Below are 24,617 nucleotides of genomic sequence, written 5' to 3' on the forward strand. Positions count from 1 at the left end.
AACAGTCAAGTCATGTGTTTGAGTCTATAATTAAATTGTATTTGATGAGTGATTATTAGTAGTATACTAGGAATTTCTTATTATATTTTGTAGCTTGTATGTACTCAACTTTGCTGATTGCGTGCTTTTGTGTGTCTTTCTTTGGTCATGGCCTTCGCCTTTCAATGACCCTGTAATGATCCAATCTTTACACTTGTAATATTGGGGAGCAGATTAACCACAAGTTTTTACATATTCAAAATTTGCATCAAGGTGGTGGGATTTTGAGTGGAGTGTTGGTTATCTTTCATAGCTCACTTTACTCCTTACTTTTGAATTTATTTAAACTCTGATTTGGTTTATTTAATACTTTGTTTATTGAGTTTTGAACAAGGGCCTTAATGGTTCCAACTTGTAACACTTAATTTGGTTTTATTTGTTGGTTTTGAAACTTCTTTATAACTGAGTTAGTTTTTCCGCTGCTAAATTCTAAAATAGCCTTAACGTTTGAACACGTGGCGGTAACATGTCAGTAATTCTCTTGAATTTTGTTCAGGGTACTTACAGGTTTAAAGAGAGAATTATTGAGGTGTTACAAAGGGACGGGGGTAAAACACTATATTATAAAATAAACATATTATTGGCCGGCGTTAAAGAGGTGGCAGATCAACTGGCCCGCGTAGGGGTTTTGGCTTGGTGTTTTTTTTAAAAAGAAATTTTGTTTGATTTTTATTAAAAGTTTTTTTTAACCAATTAACTTGTGACACGTGTCACTTAAAAAAAAATACAACCGATCACCGATAATTGGGATTGAAAAAAGCTAACACCTCCCAATGTTCGAATCATTTCAAATAATCTAAAATTGAGATTATTTAATGAAAATACAGCAAAGTTGAAATTATTATTTACAAATTTTCCAGATAAAAAAGTATTTATCACATTTCTGTAAATAAGTTAACACAAAAGAAGCGGGAAAAAGATGACATTGGCGCGCAGAAGAACCAAGTTTTAACAAAGAAAACCTGAACCCCGTCATTTTGCCCCAACACTGATACAATACTTCACTAGACTACTATTCTCCAAAAAAATTGCTCACTCACCCTTCAATTTCTGCCTATTTTATCTGATTCTTCTTTGATTTTTATGCTCTTAATGTCATCTTACGATCCATAATTTCTCCAAACAACAATTTGTTAAAGAAAATATCAATTTATATTTTGGGGTTTTAGGTTAATTTTTCTGGGTTTATTCCATATTAGTACAATTTGCCAACTTCCCATTTTGATTTTGATAAAAAAAGGGGTGCAAAATGAATTGGTGGGAAAGTTCTGACGGTGAAATTCGGATTCTCATTGCCCCAGGTGCTCCCAAATTCTTTCCTATTTTTGTGCATTTTTATTTCAATTTATTTTGATTCCTTTGAGATTTCTAATAATATGTGCTTTAGATAATAGATTGTGATTGTTTCTTAGTTTTCGTATGAAAGTCATAATATTTGTATTTGGACAAAGTTAGGGTTTTGAAGCTAATTGCATTTGTTTGATTATTTATTGTAATATCTTTCTTTTAAACATAGTGCAAGTATATGTGTTTATATGATAAAAAGGATTGCATCAGTGTATTCTTTTTGCTTAAAGTTGCTTGTTTTTAGCATTTTCGAGGTCGGTCATAAGAAGAGTTGCTTTCGTGAGAAAGGTTAAAGTAGTTAAGGTGGAGACATAGTGGTTTATATTAGAACAACTGAACAACAACAAACGAGTAGAAATTGTCGAGGTTTGAACTTTTAAAGGGAATGGTTAATCATAGGATTATATGACATTTTGTGTCATATTGATATTACTACGAGTAGTACCTCAAAAAATGTCCTCATGCATCTTATAGTGTATAATCTGAATTTGATTTCAGTTAACGAATTACATATCATTTATAAAACATGTTCTGTCCAAAAAAAAGTTGTTAGATGATTCATGTGGAATAAATGGCTCAAGGTACGATTTCTGAGCAAATCACTGAGATTGTGCAAAATGCATGTAGTCTTCAGCACAACAAACTTCTGTTAATGACCTTATTATACCATACCATACTCAATTGTCTCCAATGGGTTCCGGCCTAGTTGCCTAGGTTGGGTGGGGGTTACTGTGTATGCAAATAGAGATGAAATTTTCACTTACCTGGGAACTTGTGATGGCCAAACATTGATATTCTTAGTCTTTGTAGCGTATGAAGTATGAACTTTGTAAATTTCAAATTGATGGCTATACAATGAATATAGAAGGTACTAATTGTGTTATGCTTCTAATTTATTGAGAAAAATATTGCGAACCACTGCCTTTTAGCTGTCAACTTTTGTGCCAAAATGTTTTAAGTATTTGGTGTAAACATTACCTTTATGCCGAAGTTTGTTTGGGTACCACTACCGATTGACTATAATTGTTAAGAAGCTCCATTTATGCCCCCCCCCCCCCCCCCCCCCCCCCCCCCCCCCCCAAAATTTTACTCCTCTTGAAAATTTCTTCACTCAAGTGACATATTTATCATAATAACATGAAAATAATTTTTGAAGTAATGATAATTGAAGACCCTTTGTGGAAACATTCAACATTTTCCCTAATTTGAAACACTCCTTGGAACGAACACTTTACTTTAATCTCCCTCAATCACAATCAAAACAAATCAAGCCAGCAATACATAGTCCAAACAAGATAATTAATAATTATTTTTTTTGCGAAATTAACCTTTGATTCACTATAAAAGCGCAAATTTAAACCCTTTGCAGTTCAAATTACCATTTTTCTTGTCAATTCATTATAAAGGGGATGACGGTAAAAGTGTTTACCAAAATTAGAATAAAGTAGAAGTGGATAGAACAAAAGAAAAACCTAAAATGGAACATGGATAGAACAAAAGAAATAAAATGGAGAGAGTATTAGAACAGAAATGTTGTGTTTTTGGTTTGTGATTGGGCACTTGCTGATCTCTTTATAGAGGTGTTGAAATTGTTACTTTGGCACCTTCCTTATGTTTACTGATACTGTTTACCTTGGGTCTGTTGCATCATGCTTAAATATTAAAAATTTATCTGCAATGCATTCCTCCTCAAAGTGATGTTGCTGTAAATATGATAACCTTGATAAAAAAAGCTGTTCAACTGTTTTCATATCCTAACATTTTTTAATGCACCCACAGACAATGGTACATCTGGGACAGATGCAGGGCAGTTGCTCTCTCTACGCCATCCTAAATCTGGTAATATTCAGAAATATAGTTTAGTGCATCCTATGTTGTGTTATTGAAACAAGGCTCTATGATCACTACATTGCAGAGCTGACTTTATCTTATTATAGTCATTATTGCTTGTAGTAACAGGTGCTATGATTATATGTAATTTCTTTTCCATTGTTGTTGTTATTGCTATACCATGATTGTTAACCCTTTTCACTGTAAGGCTTGTAATTTTTGGTTGATGCTCCTCTTGCTATTATCTTGGAAGATTATCTGCTTCTTTAATTTTTAAAGTATGTTTTTCAACACAAAAGCAGTAAATTTATTGGTTTATCAGTTGGGGTTTTGGGGTCTTTTTGATGGAAATGTGGGATTATGTATTGTCAGATAATATGATTGAAAGCTTATTATTTCCGTCATTAAATCTTATTGATGGGTTTTGAATTAGAACGAGAAGACAGTTGGAAGGACAAACTCTCTGTCCAGGTTAATTTGGTCATATTATGAATTTCCAGAGTTTTTTTTTTTTTTTTTCCTACCTTTAAATTCTTTCTTTCTATTATATTCAAATATGCTGAGAGCATTGGCCTTCATTTCCACATGCACAAAAGAGATGCATTGAAGCAACCTTTGAGTTTTTCTAATAGATGGCACTTCATTGCATCATTAAGTAGATCTTAATCTACAACTTCTAATGTACTTCAATTGTTTTTATTATTGATTAATTTTCAGGAATTGCAGCTAATTATCTCTATATCAACGAGGGTCTTCATGAATTCCAGTGGTATAAAAAATCCTATACCTCATGGTTTTTAGGGGAATATGTCTGCGAAGGTAATATATTCTTGAATCCCCTTATCAGCTGAATTAGTAGAGTAGTCTATGCAATCTTCTTGCAATAGGGCTATTCAATACAGAGTTAATACAATGCACCCCTCATCTCTTTTTTTGTCTCTAATCTGGAGGAGGGGGGGGGGGGGGGGCTGAGTTCTGGAATAAGCACTCACAAGTCACAACAACACACATAAACTTTATCAAGAGTAGCTTCTTTGTAAACCTATGATCTTGTACATAATACCTCTGCTTTCCCAAGTTTTACTCTGTTACTGTAGAAATACAAAAACCAATGAAAAGTGAAAATGGAGACCACACATGTGACTACATTTGCTATAAAGAGGAGAGAAATAGAGAGTAAAAGATTTATTAATACAATTGGGCTCCACAAAGTGGGGTAGTAGTTGAGAAAGAATGAATAAAATGTTGCCATGAAAGGAATAAAGTAAAAGTGAGTAGAACTTAGGTAAACAGATGAAAATGGATAGTAAGTAGAACTTAAGAAAACAAAGGGAGTATAAATTTAGATACTTTGATTAGGATTGATAGTAAGGAATAAGTGAATAACTGATGCCATTATCAGTGTGTTTCTGAAAATATGCAAGCACCATCCTTGACTTGTGTGATTTATAGAATGTTAATGAGCTCAAGGGCATTTGGAAATCTTCTAAAAATTATTCTTTATCCTGTGTTTGAAATCATTAGATAGTGGATATGGTCATATTGTGTTTAAAAGTTGCATGTACTATATCTTTACTTACTGAAATAAACTGGACTGTCAAGAATAGCCTGTGAATCTGCAGTAAATGTATAGATCTGTTTTCAATCAAACATATTCAAATCTTTCAAAGCTCCTCTTTCTCCTAATTTCATTTTCTTTAATTTTTTTTCATCTTTTACCCTGAAATTTTCTGCTAAATAAATCTTAACCTACTTTGCTTATTTTCTGTATCTCAATATCAATACAGATGGAGGCTTGTATATATCAACACCCATAGCTCCAGTCTTCATCATGCTTCCGATATTTGAGGATGCTCGAATGAAGGTACCTTATTTATTTATTTATTTATTATTATTTTATTATTATTATTATTATTATTATTATTATTATTATTATTATTATTATTATTATTATTATTATTATTATTATTATTATTATTATCCTATGGTTTAAACAATATTGTGTGGGCACTGGGCAGTTAAGCATTAGTGTACTCATGGTTGGGAATTTATACAAGTGTCCTTTAGTTGTATGCTCATGTTGACCAAATAGTTAGTTCAGGAATCAGGCTTCCAACTTCGCTAAGGGGTAATATATGATTGAGGTCCCTTCCCCACTCTTGTTCTAGTGGTTTAGAATTGAGTCATGTTTAAGGTACTGCACAACACTAAAATGCGAGATTATATGTTTTGGCTGTAAATAGAAAAAAAAAGATACAATTAAGACCAAATCGGATTGAGTAGTGGAGTATCCATGACTCCATGGACATTTGCCTGATTTATTTGATCTCGAACGGAGCTCAAACTGAGGGGATGTATAAATTTTTTAAAAGAAATTCACAAATCAACATATTTAGTAAATAAAGTTTGATAATATACATTAAAAGAACATACTATTGTAAAGTTCATGAGCATAAACAAGTTTAGTACTATGGTATTCAAGCTCAGCTCATTTACTTACTGAGCTTGAAGTTATTATTTACTTAACAAGTGAGGTTTGGCCAATCTTGTTCATGAATGTATTAATTTGTATGTTCATGGGCATAATCAAGTTTATTAATTTGGTGTTCAAGCTTCTGCTCATTTACTTACTGAGCTTGAAATTATTATTTACTTAACAAGTGGGTTTTGGCCAACCTTGTGTGTTGTCTGTTTATCTTAGCGATGGCTTGTAGTATTACACTCCGCAATTTCTTTCATTCTTAGCCTAGTTAAAACAAATAGCATTGTATTTTACCTACTGTGTCATAAGTCATCTAACTTTTAGGCCAACATATGAATATATCATTTATATTGTCAACTTTTTACTTGTGTCTCATAAGTATTGCATGATAGGACATTTCTCTAAAAGTTGATCATTTTGGAACGCATTTATGAATCAATTCAGATATTGTGTCTCTCATTGCAGTTCTTTCTAATCATTCTGTTTTTTATGGACACAGAAGGGGAATGATCCAGGCAAATTCAGACAATTAGATGAGATAATTTATATTGACGGCTATCCTGGATATCATCATCTATTACCAGTTATTGAGAAATCTATGGGTGTTGTTTGTGAAGTAAAAGGTCACTGATTAAACTATTTCCACTTTAATTTTTCATCCCACTTGTGATACTTCTTTATTTGTTTGCTATCATACTAGACCTCAATTGCCGGCTGCTATAATTATTTCTATGTGCAGCAGTTGCTGTTTCTAGCATTAAAATAATAGATTTTTGCATAGTTTGTGGTAGTTCTCTTCCATGTTTACACTAAAACTCATGTGTCACCTATCCTTGGATTCCTTGACTAATCTTTGTAGTGATGTACTGCATATGAATTGGGGTTTAGGACTTAGGAGTTCCAGTATCTGGGCAAAGAAATGGACCGTGTTTGAAAAATGTAAGGCAGTCTTTAGCTTGTCTCAACTTGGTGCTCAGATCATTAGAAGGGTACATAAGAGAACCTCTTAAATCTTTCTTATCGAGTATAGTTGGAGGAGTGAGTGATATTTTTTTCGTGCACGTACTTTATGAATAGAGAGGGATGGAGTACTTGGGATCAGCAGAATTCTGAAACTACAAAACAACTGCTTTCACAGTGAGGGGACAACATCCAAAGCAAGGATCCCAATTCAATCTTAATTTCTTGGGTGTTATGGCAACCAGATTAGAATGATACATCTACTCGCGAGATAATAATACCTGTCATTCAAAATCATTCTTTATATATTTCATCTACTTGCTTAACAAGTTAAATAAGCTGCAGTGTGTTTGTGTGAAATGTTGGATCAAAACCTTTTAGGACTTCGTTATTTCATGGAAGCAAATGTGCCTTTCCGTAGCTTCTGGTGGCTGGAACTTGATTGACATTATTACTTGGATATATCTGCTATCAGTAAGTCGTTTTGGGCTATGTCAATGAAACAGGACAAGCTTTATATCATTAGGCTGTATACCATAGACTGCTTACCTTGAAAAGAATGCTCACTTGGAATATAATTGTTGATCCCATTAGTGTATTACTTGGTTTGGCTTATTGAACTACTGAGCATTTACAATTTATAATTGATTACTCTGGTGGAGTTTGGAGGGAAGTATTAAAGCGTTGCTGACGAGGTTCAATTAGCAGCTCAGGCTTGCGAGAAGAAGAAGCAGCTGCTTGCTTGACTTCGTGGGATATCTCGGACACCTCAATTAAATAAATGTATTTGAGTTTGTGACTTGTGATCTCTCTTATGGGCCTACTAAGCACAAAACATTCAGAAACTTGGAGACAAGTGTGAAATCTTTGTTGGATAGCTGTAGAGCAAAGACCTAAGTGCTGCTATCCAGGTTAAAGCATGTAAACTGTTTTCTTGATGATCAATAACCTCCGATATGTGTGTATGATGAGTTTTCCCTGGTTGTGACTTGTAAGCAAATAATTCATCAAGATGAGAGATGTTATTTGTTGAATAATTCATCATCTGCAGCTATATAAATAAATGGCCTATATTGATCAAACCTGCAAGCTTCTTTTGACACTATTGACTTGCAAATTGGAATTAGTCTTTTCGCTATATGCTAATTTCTGTCCTTGTAGAAGCCTCGATTGGCATGACTTTATTTTTGTATTTAATTATCTTTTTTGCCGTATTTTCAAAAACTATATCACTTATTTGTTTTTGTTTTTATTTTTTTATATTTTTTTATAACATGATATATCACTTCGTGTTATGAACAGATATTGGATCAACAAAGTTCTTTAGGCTGGATGATTCCAAGGTTATAGCTTGGCTGTGTGCAAAGGTGTGTCCATCTTGTCACTTCTAAAGCATAACGGTGCTTATAGTCAAATCCTATGTCTTGCTTCATTGAATAATTCAAAAGGTAGTTTTATGTTTGATTGGCATAAGCTAGTGTTGGGGGTCAAATTGTTTAAGAGTCTAAAAACTAAAGTTTTTATAGCTTTGGTTGTACTTTATCTGTATTAAGGGGATCAAATTCTCACTGTTTAATCTAGTGAAGCTGGATTTGAGAACTTATTATTAGTTCTGATGTTTTTTCTTTCCTCTGCAGGTTAACCGGTTAAAACAGACTTTACTCACACTGGACAAGAACTATGCTGCTCAGGATGACAAACACACATGTAAGAATCAGTATATTCAAAATGCTCAAGGCTCACTGTAGAATTCATTGAATGTTATATTGATTGCAAGGTCGTCATTATAGTGATTTCTGATGCATGATATTAGGAACTTCTCTGTTCTTTGAGAAGAAAACTAGAAAGTAATTACTGTGAACATTTGCTGGCATCCAGGTTGTTAATATTGTTATCCTGGAGGATGTCACAATTTATAGAAATGGTTCAATAAATGCTTAACAATATGATAGGGTTTGGCTGCTAGTTAACTTATAGAGTAGTGAAGGATCTGGATCATATGAGGCAGATCCCTATCACATTTTTCTTTCATTTTCTTGTCTCTTTATTTTTTTTATGGTTGGGAGAATGGGTAGAGAGAAGGGGAAGGAGGGGGGGGGGGGGGGGGGGGTGCATGTTTTGCGGTGGAATCAAGGAAAATGTATGGCGAATTCTGTTGCGTGAGCAGCTTGGTGGAATAGGACAAGAATGAATAAGTTACAGACTTACAGCTATTTGCTCTCCATATAAACTTCTAGAAGGGTTAGTCCTACAAATAAGTTGATCACTCTCGAGCTCTGCACAGTAGAAGCCAAAGCAGTGTCTTTTGGTCTCAACGAGCTAAATCTGCTTGATCACTTACTTTTGTGTTTAATAGTGAGTTTATAATTGAAATTGAAATGTGAACAACCATAAACCTTGGTCCTATAACACCTCAGCCCCATGAATCTTTTTGTACAAGATGTGGTCATTATGTTACAAACAAAGCACCTATATCACAGCTATAAATGTGCACCAGGAAGGAACCTTTAGTTCCCTCCTTCAAAAACTAAATTGACTAAGCTGCATGGCTGCATGCGGCTTATCAAAGAAGCACAACACAAGAGATGAGTCCTGGACCCTGTACCTTTGTAAGACATAACTCAAACGTCAAGGGACAAAGCTCCGCAAAGAGTGTATCTTTTCCAAATTTCTGTCCTCACAAAAGCCATACCATTTAGAAGAACCTTGGTATCCAAATAAACTGGAAACATGAAATTTTGGAAGATATTTTCTCGTAATTGTGTAAAATTAAAAGTTCCCAGATTTATCAGCTTGCCATACTAGACTGTCATGAAATTAGTAAAGGCATTGGAATCTAGGAACCTAGATAGACCGTTTCACCTAATTTTCTGTCTTGCATATTTCTTCACTATGGATAAGTTGTGGCAGAAGTCTGTAAAAAGAAAGTCTTTTTTCAAAACCCCACCGAAACTCTATGATGGACTTCAAACTTGACCAAGGGAAGGAACATATAATGTACCTTGGGGACAATCATCCACAGGCTTGGACATCTCAACAAAGCTTGTGTTGATATCTAACTAAACATCAAATTTAAAATTGCAGGGAATCAAACGAGGCCACTGCTCAATCTAGGATGAATAAAAAGGAAGGTTGACTTGAGGTGGAACAGTTACAAGGGTAGTATGGTGGGGGATTGTCAGAAGTTTTTATAGAGAGAAGTTGTCAGTAGTGTGAGAAACTGTTAGAGGATTGAGAAAAGAATCAGGGGTAGTATTAATAATGAGAAAAAAGTTGTTATTTCATATTGTTGCTTGGAGGTTAGTCCACTCCTCGAATTGTGACCGCTTGTAGTTGATTCGATTATACTAATCAATCAATACAAGTTCTATCTTCTTCCTTAAATTCTTATGAACAATCAATTTTGTTAGTTTAGATGAACTACTATGAGAGGGGGGTGAATAGTAGTAGGTTCCAATTAGGTAAACTTTTGCGGAATTTAAAGACAGAACATAAAGGAAGTTAAAGAACACAGCAAGATTTTACGAGATAACCTTCCAGGGGGGCCCAACTGGAAGTAAAACCTCGACCCTTCTCGGGATTTTCAAACAAACTCCACTATAATAGGGGAACTCCTAGTTACAACCTATTAACACAGACCTTTCTCACAAGTTCCACCACAGACTTGCTACCTGATAGGACCCTATCCTACCCAACCTAAGTCCCACTTAGGTTCACTCAGCACTCCCGGAGTGCCTACACTCGGCTTCCCACTTGAAGCTCACTTACTGTGCTCTCACAGCTACCACTCGAATTTTAGAAACTTTCAAACTCCTAAACACACGAATTTTAGAGAATTCAAACTTCTAACTCAAACGTGAATTGTCAAGAATTCACAAACACCACAAAACCAATTACAACACAAAGACTCACTCTAATATATAAATGGAAAGCTACACATGAAACCCGAATCAAAATGATAAAGCTTAAACCTTTTGGCAAACTTACTCTTAAGCACTAAGTGGTTTTCACGTTTAAAATCTCACTTTACTTCGAAGTACTTCTTCTTTATTTATAGAAGTTCCCGTACTGACAAAGTAGGGTTTTTGGAAAACTGATAAGCTAAACAGAAATTCGAACTTATCATTTTAAATCTGAAATTAAAACAGACTCACGTTTTTGAAAACCTTTATCTAGTTAAATTTGTTTTATAAAAAGATAAAAGTTTTATGAAAAAGATAAGCCAAGTAAACTAGATTTTAAAAGATAAAATCAAATAAAATACTTTTTCACAAACTTAAACTTATCTTTTACGAATTACTTAGTTTGCCAAGATTTATCCAATTTCTAATAAGTCTCGTGCATATCAACCAGATATATATTTACATCAACCTAGAAAACAAACTTATCTTTAATACAACCTAAGTTATGAAGTTCATCCTATTCGGTTGATATCCCGAGCTCTGGTCTTTGATTGTTGAGGTTGTGTTCCCACATTACACCGGAACCAGGTCGTTACAACCCGTTGATAAGTTCCTGTTAGGGAACTCCTTGTAGTTCCATCTAGCTATGTTCAGAGAACTTCTTTCTGGAACTCTTCTTCTGACTTTGCTTGTCATCCTGGATCTTCTAAAGTTCCTCTGTTTCAGTTCCTACTTCAACTCCCAGCTGCAAACATCATAACACTAGAAAATCCTTATTAGGTGGAAGTTTGCTCAATTATAGACATCATCATCAAAACCTCATAAGGGTCAACAAATTTGCTTTCTTTGTGCTTCTGTTATTATTTATGTGAAGGAATTTCATCTGATTTCTAGCAAAAACCTCTACCTCTCAGCGAAAGCTCTGCGCCAAAAGAGATGGCCTTTTGCACTGCTACTCATTTGTCTGTTCACACAAGGTCTACTTATCGTGAAATATGGCTCTGATTGAATGTTTGTACATGAAAGAGTGCAGCCAAAAGTGTTAGTTTATATGTTTCTGTTAGCTAAGTAGCTAACATGTGTAATTGCTGGTTTTATTCTTTATAAATCTTTGAGTTTTAACAGTAATACTTTAACTAAATTGCAGTGGCTGAAGTGGTATCAATACTGGGAGAATATTTGAGAGACAAGCCCTGGGTGGAACTTTTGTGTAATCATCTAAGGTAATTCCTGACAATGTAGAAGAGAAAGATGGACTTATTAGGGAAAATGAGGAACAGAAATTTAAGAGAGTTTTGGGCAAGGCTAAAGCAAACCTTGTTTATATTATGGATCAAATGATAAGAAAATGTCTTATGTCAAGTAATTAAATTTGCCATTGAAAGGGTGATGGATTTTGAAGGTGATGGATTAAAGTTTACATGCAATATGCAATGATACCCGTCATGAGAATTTTGACCTTATTAGTAAAATAGAAAGTGAATGTAGTGGTGTCTGAAATACTAAGGTTACATGCTTAGGAATTGTTTTTTTCTTTTAATTTTTAAGTTTACTTTTATCAATTGAACAGATTGAATTTACAAGATTTGACAAGGAAAGCAGATGATCATTCTTCCTCCCTGACCGATAATGTGCTTCAATCCTCAGCTCAGGTATGTTAATGTCTTATAAATTCCAATCTGGATGATTGGGTTTCAGGCATCAGAAAATAAAATATCTTCTTAACAGAGCTTTATGTCTCATCTTACCCTTATTAAATACGTAGTATCTAATTTATGAATAGCGATTTTATGTACAATATATAATATGCAATTTGAGTGTATTTTGTCAATATTTTGGTGCTTTCTGTTGTGAATTTCTCCCCTTATGCAATTAACATTTTATTGGTATGAATCATGATGATAGCATTTGTTTTAATAAAGTAATAACAATGTGCTTCATTCTGTCAACCTGTCACCAAACACGACTTACAAATGCTACTGATCGACGGTGATCGTTGTTGAGCTATCTTAGCATACAGTTCATGCACGTTCTAATTACTACGTAGTAGTTCTTTTATCACCTAATATGCATGGTTCGTGTACAAATGTCTGCTTGTTATAATGGAAAATTTTAATTTTTGATGTCGACAGGAAAATGGAGGAGCAGAGTCAACTAACAAGAAAACAGCCAAGACAGCGAGACAGGGAAAAAAGGTGAAGATAGAGACAGATTCACATAACATCAAAGACATGTTTACTAGAGCAACGAGAAGCAGAACAAAGACAACACAATAGAAGATAAAATCTATAACTATTTTAGGAATTTTAATGACAATTTTCGTAGCTTCTGTTCAATCAAAATTCTGGAACCTAGCCAAATCTGTGATGTCTTACAGAATGTCGAACATACAGTGATTCCATTAATGTGTATCTTCTGATTTTTTTTTGTATCTTCTCTTTCATTGAACCCCCTTATTTTTCTTCTTATTATTCCCCTAATCCCCTCTTTTCAGGAGATAGGGAAATGGTGTTCTACATATCTTGTGTCATATGGCACCTCTTGGTTATATGAATATTTTTGAAGTTTGGTTAAAAATTCTAAGGGAGTACTTTTAACAAATTATTAGGCATGGGTATATACACCTTAAAACAACCGTATACTGTATAGTCTTTGGTTTAGACTAAGGGCATGTTCACTTTTACTGAGCTGAACTGAACTGAACTGATTGGATCTGAATTGAATTGAACTAAATAGAGCTGAAATGAATATTTTATGAGAGAAGGAAATTAGGAGCTGAACTGAACTGAATTAAAATTAAGTTGAAGTGAACAAGCCCTAAATGTAAGGTTGGTATGGGTTTGGAATTTTCAAATATGTTTAAATAGTTAATCACAATTTTGAAGTCTCAATCAAAGGTCAATCTTTCCGTCAAAAAAAAAAAAAAAGTCAATCATCCTTTAGCATAGGTTTCTTTTTATTATTGCCTCTTTTCAGTCTTTTAGGAATGTTCAATGGTAATCTAGTGGAAAATTTAAGGTTGATTTAAAACTCAACTGTCTACCTACATATCTGGCCATGTTTTATAAGCCTTTTAATGTTCATTCCCAATCGATGCATAACATTATTTATCACACAAAAATATATGGAATGCCACTGCACAAATTTATCACACGATGTTTTGAATGTCACTGCACCAATTGTAAATTCACGATACATAAACTGAAATATTGAATATAAATGATCAAAACCAGAGATGAAACAACTCAAAAACAGGGACCAAAATTTGCAAATCAATTAGGGTGATTCAGCATCATCTGGATCATCCTGCTGACTTCTAAATGTTTTTCCATAAACGTAGTTTACATTCACATATAATGATCTATCAATCAATATCTGTAATAGCAGGTACCGCACTACTGCAGTATGCACCAGTATGTGTACACGTTAAACCTCTTTGGTAGCACCGTAGCAGCTCTATTTGGTCGTCCAAGAATTTGCAGCAAGCCCACCAAGGAACTATGAGGAGAATTGGCATGTTTGTTGCAATAACCAAGAGGTAGAAACAGTTAATTATTCAATGGGTATGCGACTATGCGGGAAAAGGGTGTCCTAACTAGCACATTTATTTTCCCTTGGGGTAAAACTACCATAACTTCGGAAGATATCGTGATTTTTGGTGGGTTTCTGGCATTATGGTTTGCTACTTTGAGCTATTCTGGAAGCACAGGCCTTGAGGGAGTTGGAGATAGATTGGTCCATGCTTGCTTCTCACAAACATGTTTATTTGAAAAAAAAAGCGTGAGACAAGCATTGCCTAAAAACAGCATCAAGGGTCAGTGCTGGCCATCAGTGAATCAACCGTTGCTCAGCATGCCATGCAAGCAGATGGAAATGTGATCCCCTGAATCTCTATGCCATGACCGTTCAAAAAATACACAATTCTTCATCCTTCCCTAACAGCTTCACTTTCAGCTCTTGAGCCAATGAAAAACCAAAATATTCCTCGTCAAGACAGCTGCAAGCATCAAAGCATAATTGACATCAAGGATGTGCTGCATAATAAGCCATGGAAGGATCACACACTTTAACACAGAAAAGCCATTGCGACTTGATCCACTCAAAAAATCATGTCTCAGTCTAACTCAACGAGCAATTGATCGCAAAGTTGTGGCATCATCAAAGTTCTCATTTGGCTTGCGAATTTGGACAGGTGGTCCAAAAATAGCCATCTTCTGTGATAGATTCTCTAAGGCTTCATGTTTATTTGCCAATTCCATTAGCACCTTAATTCTTTTGAAAGCAACATTGCTTGGCTTTTGTCTCTTCTTTATCATCTGCAAGAAACATGTCTCCGCCTCAACCAACTTCCCCACGTCACAAAGCAGATCAAACAACACATCAGACACCAATAAAAACGATCCAAAACCCTTCTCCACCATGTCATTCCACAGTTCAAGTGCCATATCCACCTGTTCCTGCCTCTTACACAGCCTAATTAAAAACATACAGGACTGTGTGTTTGGCAAGCAACAGTCTTTTTTCATCTGCTGATACAATCTCCAAGAACTCTTTAAGTCATTTGACCAATAAAACACCCTAAAAAACAAATTAAACGTAGTTGGATTCGGACTCAACCCCTTGTCCACCATCTCATTCATCAACTCAAAAGCAACACCAAGCCTCTTAGCAATGCAATAGTTCCTAATAGCAGCATTATACGCTGCAGCATCCGGGTAACATCCATACTCCCTCATCTCTCTCAACACATCCCTAGCCTTATCCGGCTGACCTGCCTTACCCAAACCCCCAATCAAACTCGTATACGTTATCACATCTGGGCAAATCCCTTCCTCTTGCATTTTGTCAAACAATTGGTACGCCTTTGTAACCTCTCCACTCTTACAATAAACATCAATCAAACTATTATAAGTCACAACATCCGGCTTCACACCCAACTCCTTCATCTCCTCGAAAAACTCTTCGGCCTCCTCCGACGACCTCCACCCTGATAAAAGTATATTAAAAGTCACTGCATTCGGCTTAAACTGACCCTTCAAACCATGATACACATTTCTAGCATCCACCATTGTTTTCTCTTGACACAAAACCCTCAACAATGCATTAAAACAATTAGTATCAAATTCAGGAACAAGTCTCCTAAACTTCTTAAACCCTTCTACAGTTTGTCTAACAGAACAAACCTTAGCAATTCTACCTAAAACAACCTGCAAAGTTCTATGAGAAATCAAACTACGATCTTCCCTTTTAACATCATTCAAAATTTCCCAAATTTGATCAAATTTCCTAGTTCTACCTAAAACATAAAGCATTGTATCAAGAGAAAATTGGGTGTGATAAAACCCTTTACTTTTTCCAATTAACTTGAAGAATTCTAAAGCTAAAAGTGGGTTTGAATGACTAAAACGAACCCTTTTAAGAACTTTATCAATAAGTTGATTTGATAAAGAAATCCCACTTGAATTTAGGGATTGTTTCAGTTTCTGGGGTGAAGATGAATCATTGATTATGCGAAAAATTTTGTCTACTTCGTGATCTAAAGGGGTTTCTTCTGATGAAAAGAGTCGAAGTTGTAAAGAAGAGAGAGAAAGAGAGAAGTGAGCATACCTTAATGGCGACTGATAATAATGGAAGAGTTTTAGAGCCATTGTTGTGTTGGCTGAAGAAGTTGGAATGAGGGGGAGTTGTATTGTGGTTCGTTTAGGTTTGAAATCGTTCTTCACTTTCACTTGCTAGTTGCTATTGTACATTTCGGTTTTTTCCAACCCCTTTCACACTCCGATGCTTGTTTTATGCAGCCGGTGCGTCGGGTGCATACTCATGGTACGCTCGTTTTATAACGATATCCCTAACCTATAAAAGCATCGAGAACTAAATTAGAAATGCTTAAAAATTCTGAAATTCTTATTTACAGTGTCCTATCTAATTTACCCTTACATTTTGCCTTTGATTCGCTTATCTACACTGAGCGGACAACTTTACCCCAATAAATGTACATGTGCACATGACTAATGTTTGTTTTTCTTTAGAGCGACACGTATTAGACCAAAAATGAAAAAGTATATATTTATGATTGAATTAAATACAAAATACAATTACATTTAAGTAATTGATTGATTGATTTAAGTGATCAAGTCAATTAATGAGTCCAATATAATAAAGTGTGGGACAAGGTCACAGAAGTCATACTTGATGGTCATTATATTATGCTTCCTAGGCTCCTAGCTATGGAGTACCAGATGAGTAGTGATAGACTAATACTCGATGGTCATTACATGATGTTTCCCATAATTTCTATCTGATGTTTGTTTTTCCTTAGAGCGACACGTATTAGACCAAAAATGAAAAAAGCATGTATTTATGATGAAATTAACTATAAAATACAAGTGATTGATTGTTTAATTTAAGTGATCAAGTCAATTAATGAGTCCAATACAATAAAGTGTACGACAAGGTCACAGAAGTCATGCTCAATGGTCATTACATGATGCTTCCTAGGCTCCTAGCTATGGAGTTACCAGATGAATAGTGATAGACTAATACTCGATGGTCATCACATGATATTTCCCATAATTTCTATTTTAGTAAAAGAAAAGGCAACATGTGGTCCACGTTCTTTGTGGTTTATCCTTAATCTGGATTGTTTTCAAGTTTTTTTTTTTTTTTTTTTTTTTTTTTTTTTTTTTTGACAAACGTTTTCAAGTCAAATTTAATTGTATGTTTTGCCAAATAATACTAGTTTCATAAATGTTAAAGGTGTAGGTCTTTGTGATTTCTCATGTTAAAAGAGATGGTTACACCTTAGCTCATCTAGCTGCTAGATGGGACACATATGAGTGTTCTAAACATGTTTGTATGGGTCTGTTCCCCCAAAATCGTTTCACTTTTACGGAGCTTAATTTGCAATAATATATTAGGCTCACGTTTTCCTTCTTAAAAAAAATTAAAGATGTGTGTCTTAGAAGAACACAATTCATACAAAAAGAGGAAGTAAAATAAAAAAATAAATAAATAAAAATAAAAAGATATGTATTTCAAACCTAAAAAACATACTTCTATGGTTTAAATCCTAAGAACTTACAAGTCAAACCCAAAGAAACGTCTAATCCAATTTATACATTGTAATGAAGAAATGTTAGAAGATAAATTGTGACTTTATAAGCTAAATAATTATAAAATAAAATAAAATAAAAAATAAAATAAAAAATAAAATTATTTGAATGGAAATGGTTTAAATCATCCATTTGAATTTTTAAACACCCTATTATAATGTGCAAACTCAATTGTACGCATAGGCTTTTCAAATGATGTATTTTTCCTCCATAAACTTCCTTTCGCAATCACCCTCTGTTAGCTTAAAGCTTTAGCATCAATAGGATTTTCATCTTTTTAGCTCACTTTTTGGTTGGCTTTAAGGTTTCTCATGGATGTGCAAGAGGATAGGAGGATCCTCTTAGAGCACACCCATTGGTTGTCCTTTTTGTAGTGGCCATGGAGAGAGAGAAGATGAAATAATATTAAATTTTTTTTTTTACAAAATAATTCATCGTTTTTGGAGAGAGAAATGTTATGATCAGGTTATGGCCACGACCTTGACCTTTGGCAAAAGGTGGGCAAAGGATTAAGGTTCGCCACTTGTCCTGCTAAAATTGACTAATAATGTTTTTTTTTTTTTTTAATATTCTTTTTTAGTACAAGTATGATAAAGAAATGATTATTGACTAGAGTAACAAATGAGAGTATATGTTAGTTGAGACGAACACTACAAGAGGGGGGGTGAATTGTACTGAGTTCCTATAGCTACCTTTTGCGGAATATAAATAAACTGTAAAGGAATTTGCAATACACACAGATTTTTACGAGAAAACTTTCTAGGGCCCAACTAAAAGTAAAACCTCGACCCTTCTAAGGGATTTCCAAAACCAAATCACTTCACTATAATAGGGCAATCCCAAATTACAACCTATTATACACAGACCTTTACTCACAAGTTCCACATTGAACTTGCTACACAGTAGGCCCCTATCCTACCCAATCTTAGTCCCAAACTTAGATTCACTCGTACTCCCAAAGTACTCTCTCAGCCTTACACTAGAAGCTTACACACTATATGCAAAATATAATTCACACACTCACCCAAGAACCCAACCAATACAAAATATATGACACTAGTATATGTTAGGCAAGCTATGCATGAAACCCGAAACTAATATGACAAAGATATAAGCTTGGCAAACTTACACAATTAAAGCACGAATGATTTCTTCAAGCATAAACTCACCAAAACTATGAAATGAGATTTCTACTATTTATACAAGTATAGCTTGTATAGCAAGTAGGGTTTTCAAAAGATAATTATGTTAAATTAACTAAATCTTAAAACACAATTTTAAATAAATTATTTTCAAAGAAAATCTTTTCGGAAAACAAGATAAGGAAAGATTATCAAAAAGAACGATATCTTTTTGATATTCAGTTTTTAAGATATAAATCATTTAGAAAATCTTTTCCTAAAATCTATCTTTTTATCTTTTTCCGTTTTAATAAATTTGCCAAGCCTTTGCCACGCTTCTAATAGATTTCATGCATATCCTACTTAACATATTTAACAACATATCTAGAAGATAAAATCTTAACTAAATTAAGTTGCTGCGCCGTTTATTCTGTACTCAAAGATTGCTTGGGCTTCACGCGGACCAGGACCAAGTTCCTGCTGTCTTCAAGTTCCTGTTAGGGAACATTCCTGTTAGGGAACTTAGGTAGTTCTTGTTAGAGAACTAAGTTCCTGTTAGGAAACTCTTCTTTTATCGATCTTGTTTAATCTTCTTAAAGTATTCTCTTCATGTCCTCTTAGTTAAGGTTACTCTTCCACCACCAAGGTCCACTTCACCTGTTCTTAACCAAACACTTAAAGAAATCTTTATTAGTCGAGTTTGCTTGAGTTTAAGTCTATCATCATCAAAACCTTTAAGCTTCAACAGTATATGGGTATAAGTGCGTATGAGAATTGTGCATGAATGAGTATTTGATGACCACCACCATTGGCTTAGACAACTAATGGGTTTAGAGAAAACTCTTCCTCGTCACTCATGTAAAATGTTGAGAGAAGTTGTCCTTTATGTCAGCGTTCATGATTAATGTTTGCATGCAAATCACAATTTGGCATTGCAAAAGTATTGGCTACATTGGACATCCTTTTCGATTTGTTTTATTATTTTCAACACCACTTTTATTTGTCACGTTAATACAATAAAAACGATCATAAAATATACAACCTGTATTCTTGAAGGTTCTTTACAGTCACTATTTGCATGAGTGTAATGTAATATTAAACAATAATATCTCTAATTTTGCATTACAAAAAAAAAATATACAAAGGTGATATTTGGAAAATTAATTGAGACGATTCAAATAAAATCTCACATGACTATATTTTGAAATACGTAATAATGAGTATATGGTCAAAATTTATAACCTTGGACACATATTTCAAAGTGTCACGATCTTTCAGAAATAGTGGTAATAATAAGTTAACGTTTACAAAGTAATGGAAGGAGAGTATCATTTTCCGTCCAGCTTTTTCATTAAGAATAATATTCCCCTTCAGTTTGAATTCAAAAATAGTTTGAAGTCTTTATATAGTTTTTAAACACCCAATTATATATCGCAAACTCAAAATGTATGTGGGGCTCACATACACTTAATGATGTGTAGTCTTTTTTCAAATAAAAAATATTCTCCATCCAATTCCATCTCTCTCATCGTTAAAAGCTTCACTAACCGAACCCCCTTAAAAACTCAATACTCGATTTTCACATCGCAAGCACCCGAACCCAAAACCCGACCCAATAACCCTATAGGAAGTCATACATGTGTTCTAGTCCATCCACCCCAAACATTGCAAAAGAGAAATCAAAGTATACAAAACCCAAAACCCTCCATTTTCAACTACACACACAACACAAAAACACACACACTCACTTGTTCTTTCTTCTCCAAAATGTCAATTCACTCAGTGGTAATCCAGAAGCTTCTAAGCACCAACGCCCATCTCGGCCGCCGCATCACCGCCCACCATTGCAAGCCCTTCATCTATGGCAGTCGCAACGGCACCTCAATCATCGATTCCGATAAAACCCTAATTTCCCTTCGCAATGCCCTCGATTTCATCTCCCACCTTGTTCGCGGCAAAGCCCGCTTCCTCTTCGTCAACACTAACCCCCTTTTCGACGACATTTTCGATCATATGACTCGCAAGATCGGCCATGGTTCCTTTCTCTCTCCTCAAGCTCAGTACTGGCGATTAGGGGGTTTTTTGACGAATTCTTCTAGCCCTAAAAAGTTTAGGTCTAGGAATAAGAAGATTTGTTTTGCTCCCGCTCAACCTCCTGATTGTGTTGTGATTATGGATTTTGAGAGGAAGTCGTCTGTGATTAATGAGGCTGCTCGGCTTCAGATTCCGGTTATTGGGTTGGTCGATTCGAGTGTTCCGAGGGAGGTTTTCGAGAAAATTACGTACCCGATTCCGTGTAATGATTCTGTTCAGTTTGTTTATAGGGTTTGTAATTTGATTACTAAGACGTTCTTGCTTGAACAGAAGAATTTGAATTTGAATTTGGGTGATGCTTCGGGTACTCATGCTTCCGCCGCTGATGCTTCACCGGGGTAAGATAATCGTTACCTCGTTCGTATTAATTTGAATTGAATTGAGAATTGTGAAATTGTTTAGGGTAGTCATTGTGTTTGTGTGATCAAATTTGGTAGGCTGGATTTGTGGAAAATTGAATTTTGCTTGCATTGTCCATGAAACTTGTGCAAATTCGTTTTGGAGAAATTTGGGGAATGTGGCCAGAAAGAAAAACTTGTGGGATTTGAGGAATTGCTGCTGTGGTTGTCTTTCTCTAAGTGGTTGATTATCACGGAATGATCAAATTTGGTTCTTTTTCTTGGGGGGTGGGGGACTTGGGGAAAAGGGCTTTGTATTTGAGTTTGGGAAGAAATCTTTTTGTAAATTGGCGTAATGAAAGTTGGTTTTGGGGACTTACTTTGTGGACTTGATGAAACAAACTTGACTTAGCTCATGGTTGTGTTTTAGTTCCTTGGATATATTTATATTCCATTATTGGGCCCAATTCAATGAACAAAACAATGTGAGAGAAGGGTAGAAGCTAGATAGCCTAGGGGCAGGGGATGGAGGCGTGGGAGAGGTTTAGAAGGAAGAAAAACATGCAATGGTAAGTATGATAATCCGTTCTTGAGTATAGGTTAAAAATTAATACTCATTTTGGTAAGTTATTTATGATTGAATTATTCTCTATTTGACAACCCAAAGGTAAGGAATTTGTAGTATAATTTTTTTTAGAAACGTATTTTTCCTTAACTAACAAGGCAAACATAACCTATATTTTGAATTGGTTTCTTCTATGTATTGAAATGTTGATACTATTATCATAGGTTGATGAATGCTTATACCTATTTGGGATGTTGCTACATCATAGTAGTTTTGCACTTTAGAATAATAATATTTTGATGGTTGATCTTAAAAGACTGGAGTATGTGTTTTTATAATGATATATAGCTGTAGTATGTAAATGTTAGAGCAATGCTTGCTGTTTCGGGAAAGAAAATGCTAAGAGTCTGTTATTCTCATGTTCCACTATCCAAATGTAGTCGCGAAATAATATGGCATTGGAGTTAATGACTCCAGCTAATCAAATGGATTGTAGCAGTTACTGTCTGTTTTGTGGAGGGGGATACTATAAGAAATGGAGACATGGAAGGATAGGGTTGCAATAGTACAGATTAATGATTTGAGCAAGATATTAGACAAACAGAGCAAAAGTGACGAATATATTAGCCTTATATATAGTTGTAGAAAAAAATTAATTTGGTTTACGCCATGAGACTAATGAGAGGTTATTATAAGACAAAGTTAATTTGCTGGCCAGAGGGTCGGGGAAATTTGTATACTAGGTTTGTAGAGGAGTGGTTTTCCCCTAGATTTTTTAAGAATTTCTTGATCAGATTGTCTAAAATTTGGGAAAATTTGTTGTTTGTGGGCATTGGGCAATGTAGGTATGTTTGTATTATTTTTTTTTCACCGTATACAACTTCTGTTGCCACACATGTTCTGATTGAAGTTGAAGCATATTAAATATGAATTGAACCCAAGGAGGTAGATTTGCTCGACTAGAAAGCTAAATATATATTAATGATTGAAGATTCATGTAGATGGTAGTTTTGTACAAAATATATATTTGATATATGATGATCATGTGAATATAGTTTGGAGAGAATTGAAAGAATCAGATTATGTGCCGCATATCTGAGTTTAGTGGATAAAGTTTGGGATGGTGCTATGCTAATATGCTATAGTGCTATGCTTTGGATTTCTATTTCTGTCTTTTTATATTAGATGGGAATTTAGATTGAGTTTCCTTGTGGTAAAAGTCCCAAATGGTATAGATATGGACTTTTGCTGTAAAAACAATTTATGGGAAGATTGGGAGCCACTTCTTTGTTATTGTACAACCCTACATGTATCCAGCCCCCTTTACCATGTCCTAGATAGAAGCCTTAGCCTCTTTATAGGTATTTGGATTATGGGACAGCATCGGAGTATTAAGTGTTTCCCATAATGATATTTTGGCATAATGCAGAACACAATTCATTGTTTGGACTTAGTTTCAATTTTACCACCACAGAAGAATCAGTATAAATTAAGGAGAGAAGAGACTAACTAATTATCAGTTTTCTCAAGTCGAGGTTTAAACTTTTAGGTTTGTCTGAGTTCAAATAGTTTGGTAAATGGGGTAATTCAACCTTCAAGTTATTCCCTTTTTAGGCAATTCAGAGTTTGTATTTTATTTAATTTGTTTTTGCACCATTTCTTTACTCTCATTGCGAGATAGGTTTTCTGTTTATTTCTGAAGCGCGATGGAGTTGATTATAATTTCAGGAAATATAGCTTAGATTGGTAGCAAGCAAACTAAAGGGCCAATTATAAATCTGTACTGGGAATTCCGTAAAGATAGTCCGGAGAGAGCAGGAAGAATGAGAACATGTGCCAATCTTCCGAGTTTAGGAGTTTGGAGAATAATTTTTCAAGAAACAGAACTAAACAGCTAGATAGACTTCCATTATGTGCACTTGGAAAGGCATAAGTACTCTACAAATTGAGTTATAAAGGCTTTTATGAGTTTTTTTTATTTTTTTTTTATTTTTTTTATTTTTATTTTTTTAAAATATGATTTCACAATCTTATTTACCAATCACATATTGTAAATTGCAGCCAATGTCTATTATTTTTTATTTTGCTAATATCAAGCCGTAATTATGTGTATTTGCAATGGTTTTTTTGGGGATTGTTTTTCTTCATACATGGAGGAATCCATTGGATGATTTGTTTTGTCTCATTGTGTACCATCCTTATTGTGAAGTGAGGAAGCTACGGTGACAGAAGATGATCAATCTCCACAATCTTTGCAAGAGTTGAAGCTTGCTGATGCTTGATGCTATTACGTTTGGTATCGATCTAAAGACTGCTTTGTAGTGTAATTTGCATCTGCTCTGCTTCTTCATGAATTGGTCCAAGAGCAGCTCTGTTGAATTCTGCTAATGTAATGTTGCTGGTTTTTACAGAGGCTTTTGGGTGGATAATTTTTTGATGGATCAGAAGGTTAGGAAGAACAGGAACAGTTTCAGTTTATCGTGAAGTAGTTGATGCCATGTGATATTCTGGTAGAATGTTATTGTTAGGACTTGCTCGAGACGGATCCTTGCTCGAGACTATAGCTGAGGTGTTTCTCATGCTAATTTTTCCTATTTATAAGTGTTAGAATACAAATTTTGTATAAATTCTTTCTTGTATGTTCCATTATAACATGTTGAAATCCATTATTGCAGAAGTCAAATTTGATTTAACAGAATTCCCTCAGCCCCGTGCTGTTTTCTGTAACTTTTAATAATCATTTGAGTTATAGAGCGCGGTTATGCTTTGGTTCCTGAAAGCTTAAGCCAGCCTCCTAGGTTGATGTTTCAATAAAAGTAAATTTTGA

The 24,617-nt window shown here is 34.6% G+C and overlaps 2 protein-coding genes and 1 pseudogene across 4 annotated transcripts; 2 read left to right on the forward strand and 1 right to left on the reverse strand.

The window, feature by feature from the left end:
• Positions 1 to 1,020: 1,020 nt before the first annotated feature.
• LOC145593135 (uncharacterized) lies at positions 1,021 to 12,952 on the forward strand. The gene is made up of 10 exons (XM_081649646.1): positions 1,021 to 1,340; positions 3,166 to 3,225; positions 3,934 to 4,035; positions 5,004 to 5,080; positions 6,198 to 6,321; positions 7,961 to 8,025; positions 8,296 to 8,365; positions 11,708 to 11,783; positions 12,131 to 12,212; positions 12,693 to 12,952. Exons 1-10 carry the CDS (start codon positions 1,289 to 1,291, stop codon positions 12,834 to 12,836), a joined length of 852 nt encoding a protein of 283 aa, XP_081505772.1. The 5' UTR covers positions 1,021 to 1,288; the 3' UTR covers positions 12,837 to 12,952.
• Positions 12,953 to 13,803: 851 nt separating this feature from the next.
• On the reverse strand, positions 13,804 to 16,346 carry LOC145593136 (putative pentatricopeptide repeat-containing protein At1g02420 pseudogene; annotated as a pseudogene).
• Positions 16,347 to 20,452: 4,106 nt separating this feature from the next.
• LOC145591529 (small ribosomal subunit protein uS2m-like) lies at positions 20,453 to 24,491 on the forward strand. 3 transcript variants are annotated; one of them, XM_081648011.1, is made up of 3 exons: positions 20,453 to 21,225; positions 24,000 to 24,113; positions 24,202 to 24,491. In XM_081648011.1, the coding sequence occupies exons 1-2, from the start codon at positions 20,561 to 20,563 to the stop codon at positions 24,070 to 24,072; spliced, it is 738 nt and encodes a 245-aa protein (XP_081504137.1). In that variant the 5' UTR covers positions 20,453 to 20,560; the 3' UTR covers positions 24,073 to 24,113; positions 24,202 to 24,491. The 3 variants fall into 3 exon arrangements, with proteins under 3 accessions (XP_081504137.1, XP_081504136.1, XP_081504135.1); XM_081648010.1 differs by having other exon boundaries at positions 24,000 to 24,086; XM_081648009.1 differs by having other exon boundaries at positions 24,000 to 24,491.
• Positions 24,492 to 24,617: the final 126 nt, after the last annotated feature.

This window comes from Chenopodium album, chromosome 18 (genome assembly GCF_948465745.1).
Source record: "Chenopodium album chromosome 18, dcCheAlbu1.1, whole genome shotgun sequence".
Lineage (NCBI taxonomy): Eukaryota > Viridiplantae > Streptophyta > Magnoliopsida > Caryophyllales > Amaranthaceae > Chenopodium > Chenopodium album.

Excerpts from the sequence above, each read along its gene's own strand:
- LOC145593135 (XM_081649646.1), top strand. The coding sequence starts at position 1,289 with ATGAATTGGTGGGAAAGTTCTGACGGTGAAATTCGGATTCTCATTGCC. Across the intron at positions 6,322-7,960 it reads TGTTGTTTGTGAAGTAAAAG|ATATTGGATCAACAAAGTTC; the intron begins GTCACTGATTAA and ends TGTTATGAACAG. Across the intron at positions 8,026-8,295 it reads TAGCTTGGCTGTGTGCAAAG|GTTAACCGGTTAAAACAGAC; the intron begins GTGTGTCCATCT and ends TTTCCTCTGCAG.
- LOC145591529 (XM_081648009.1), top strand. The coding sequence starts at position 20,561 with ATGTCAATTCACTCAGTGGTAATCCAGAAGCTTCTAAGCACCAACGCC. Across the intron at positions 21,226-23,999 it reads GCCGCTGATGCTTCACCGGG|TGAGGAAGCTACGGTGACAG; the intron begins GTAAGATAATCG and ends CTTATTGTGAAG.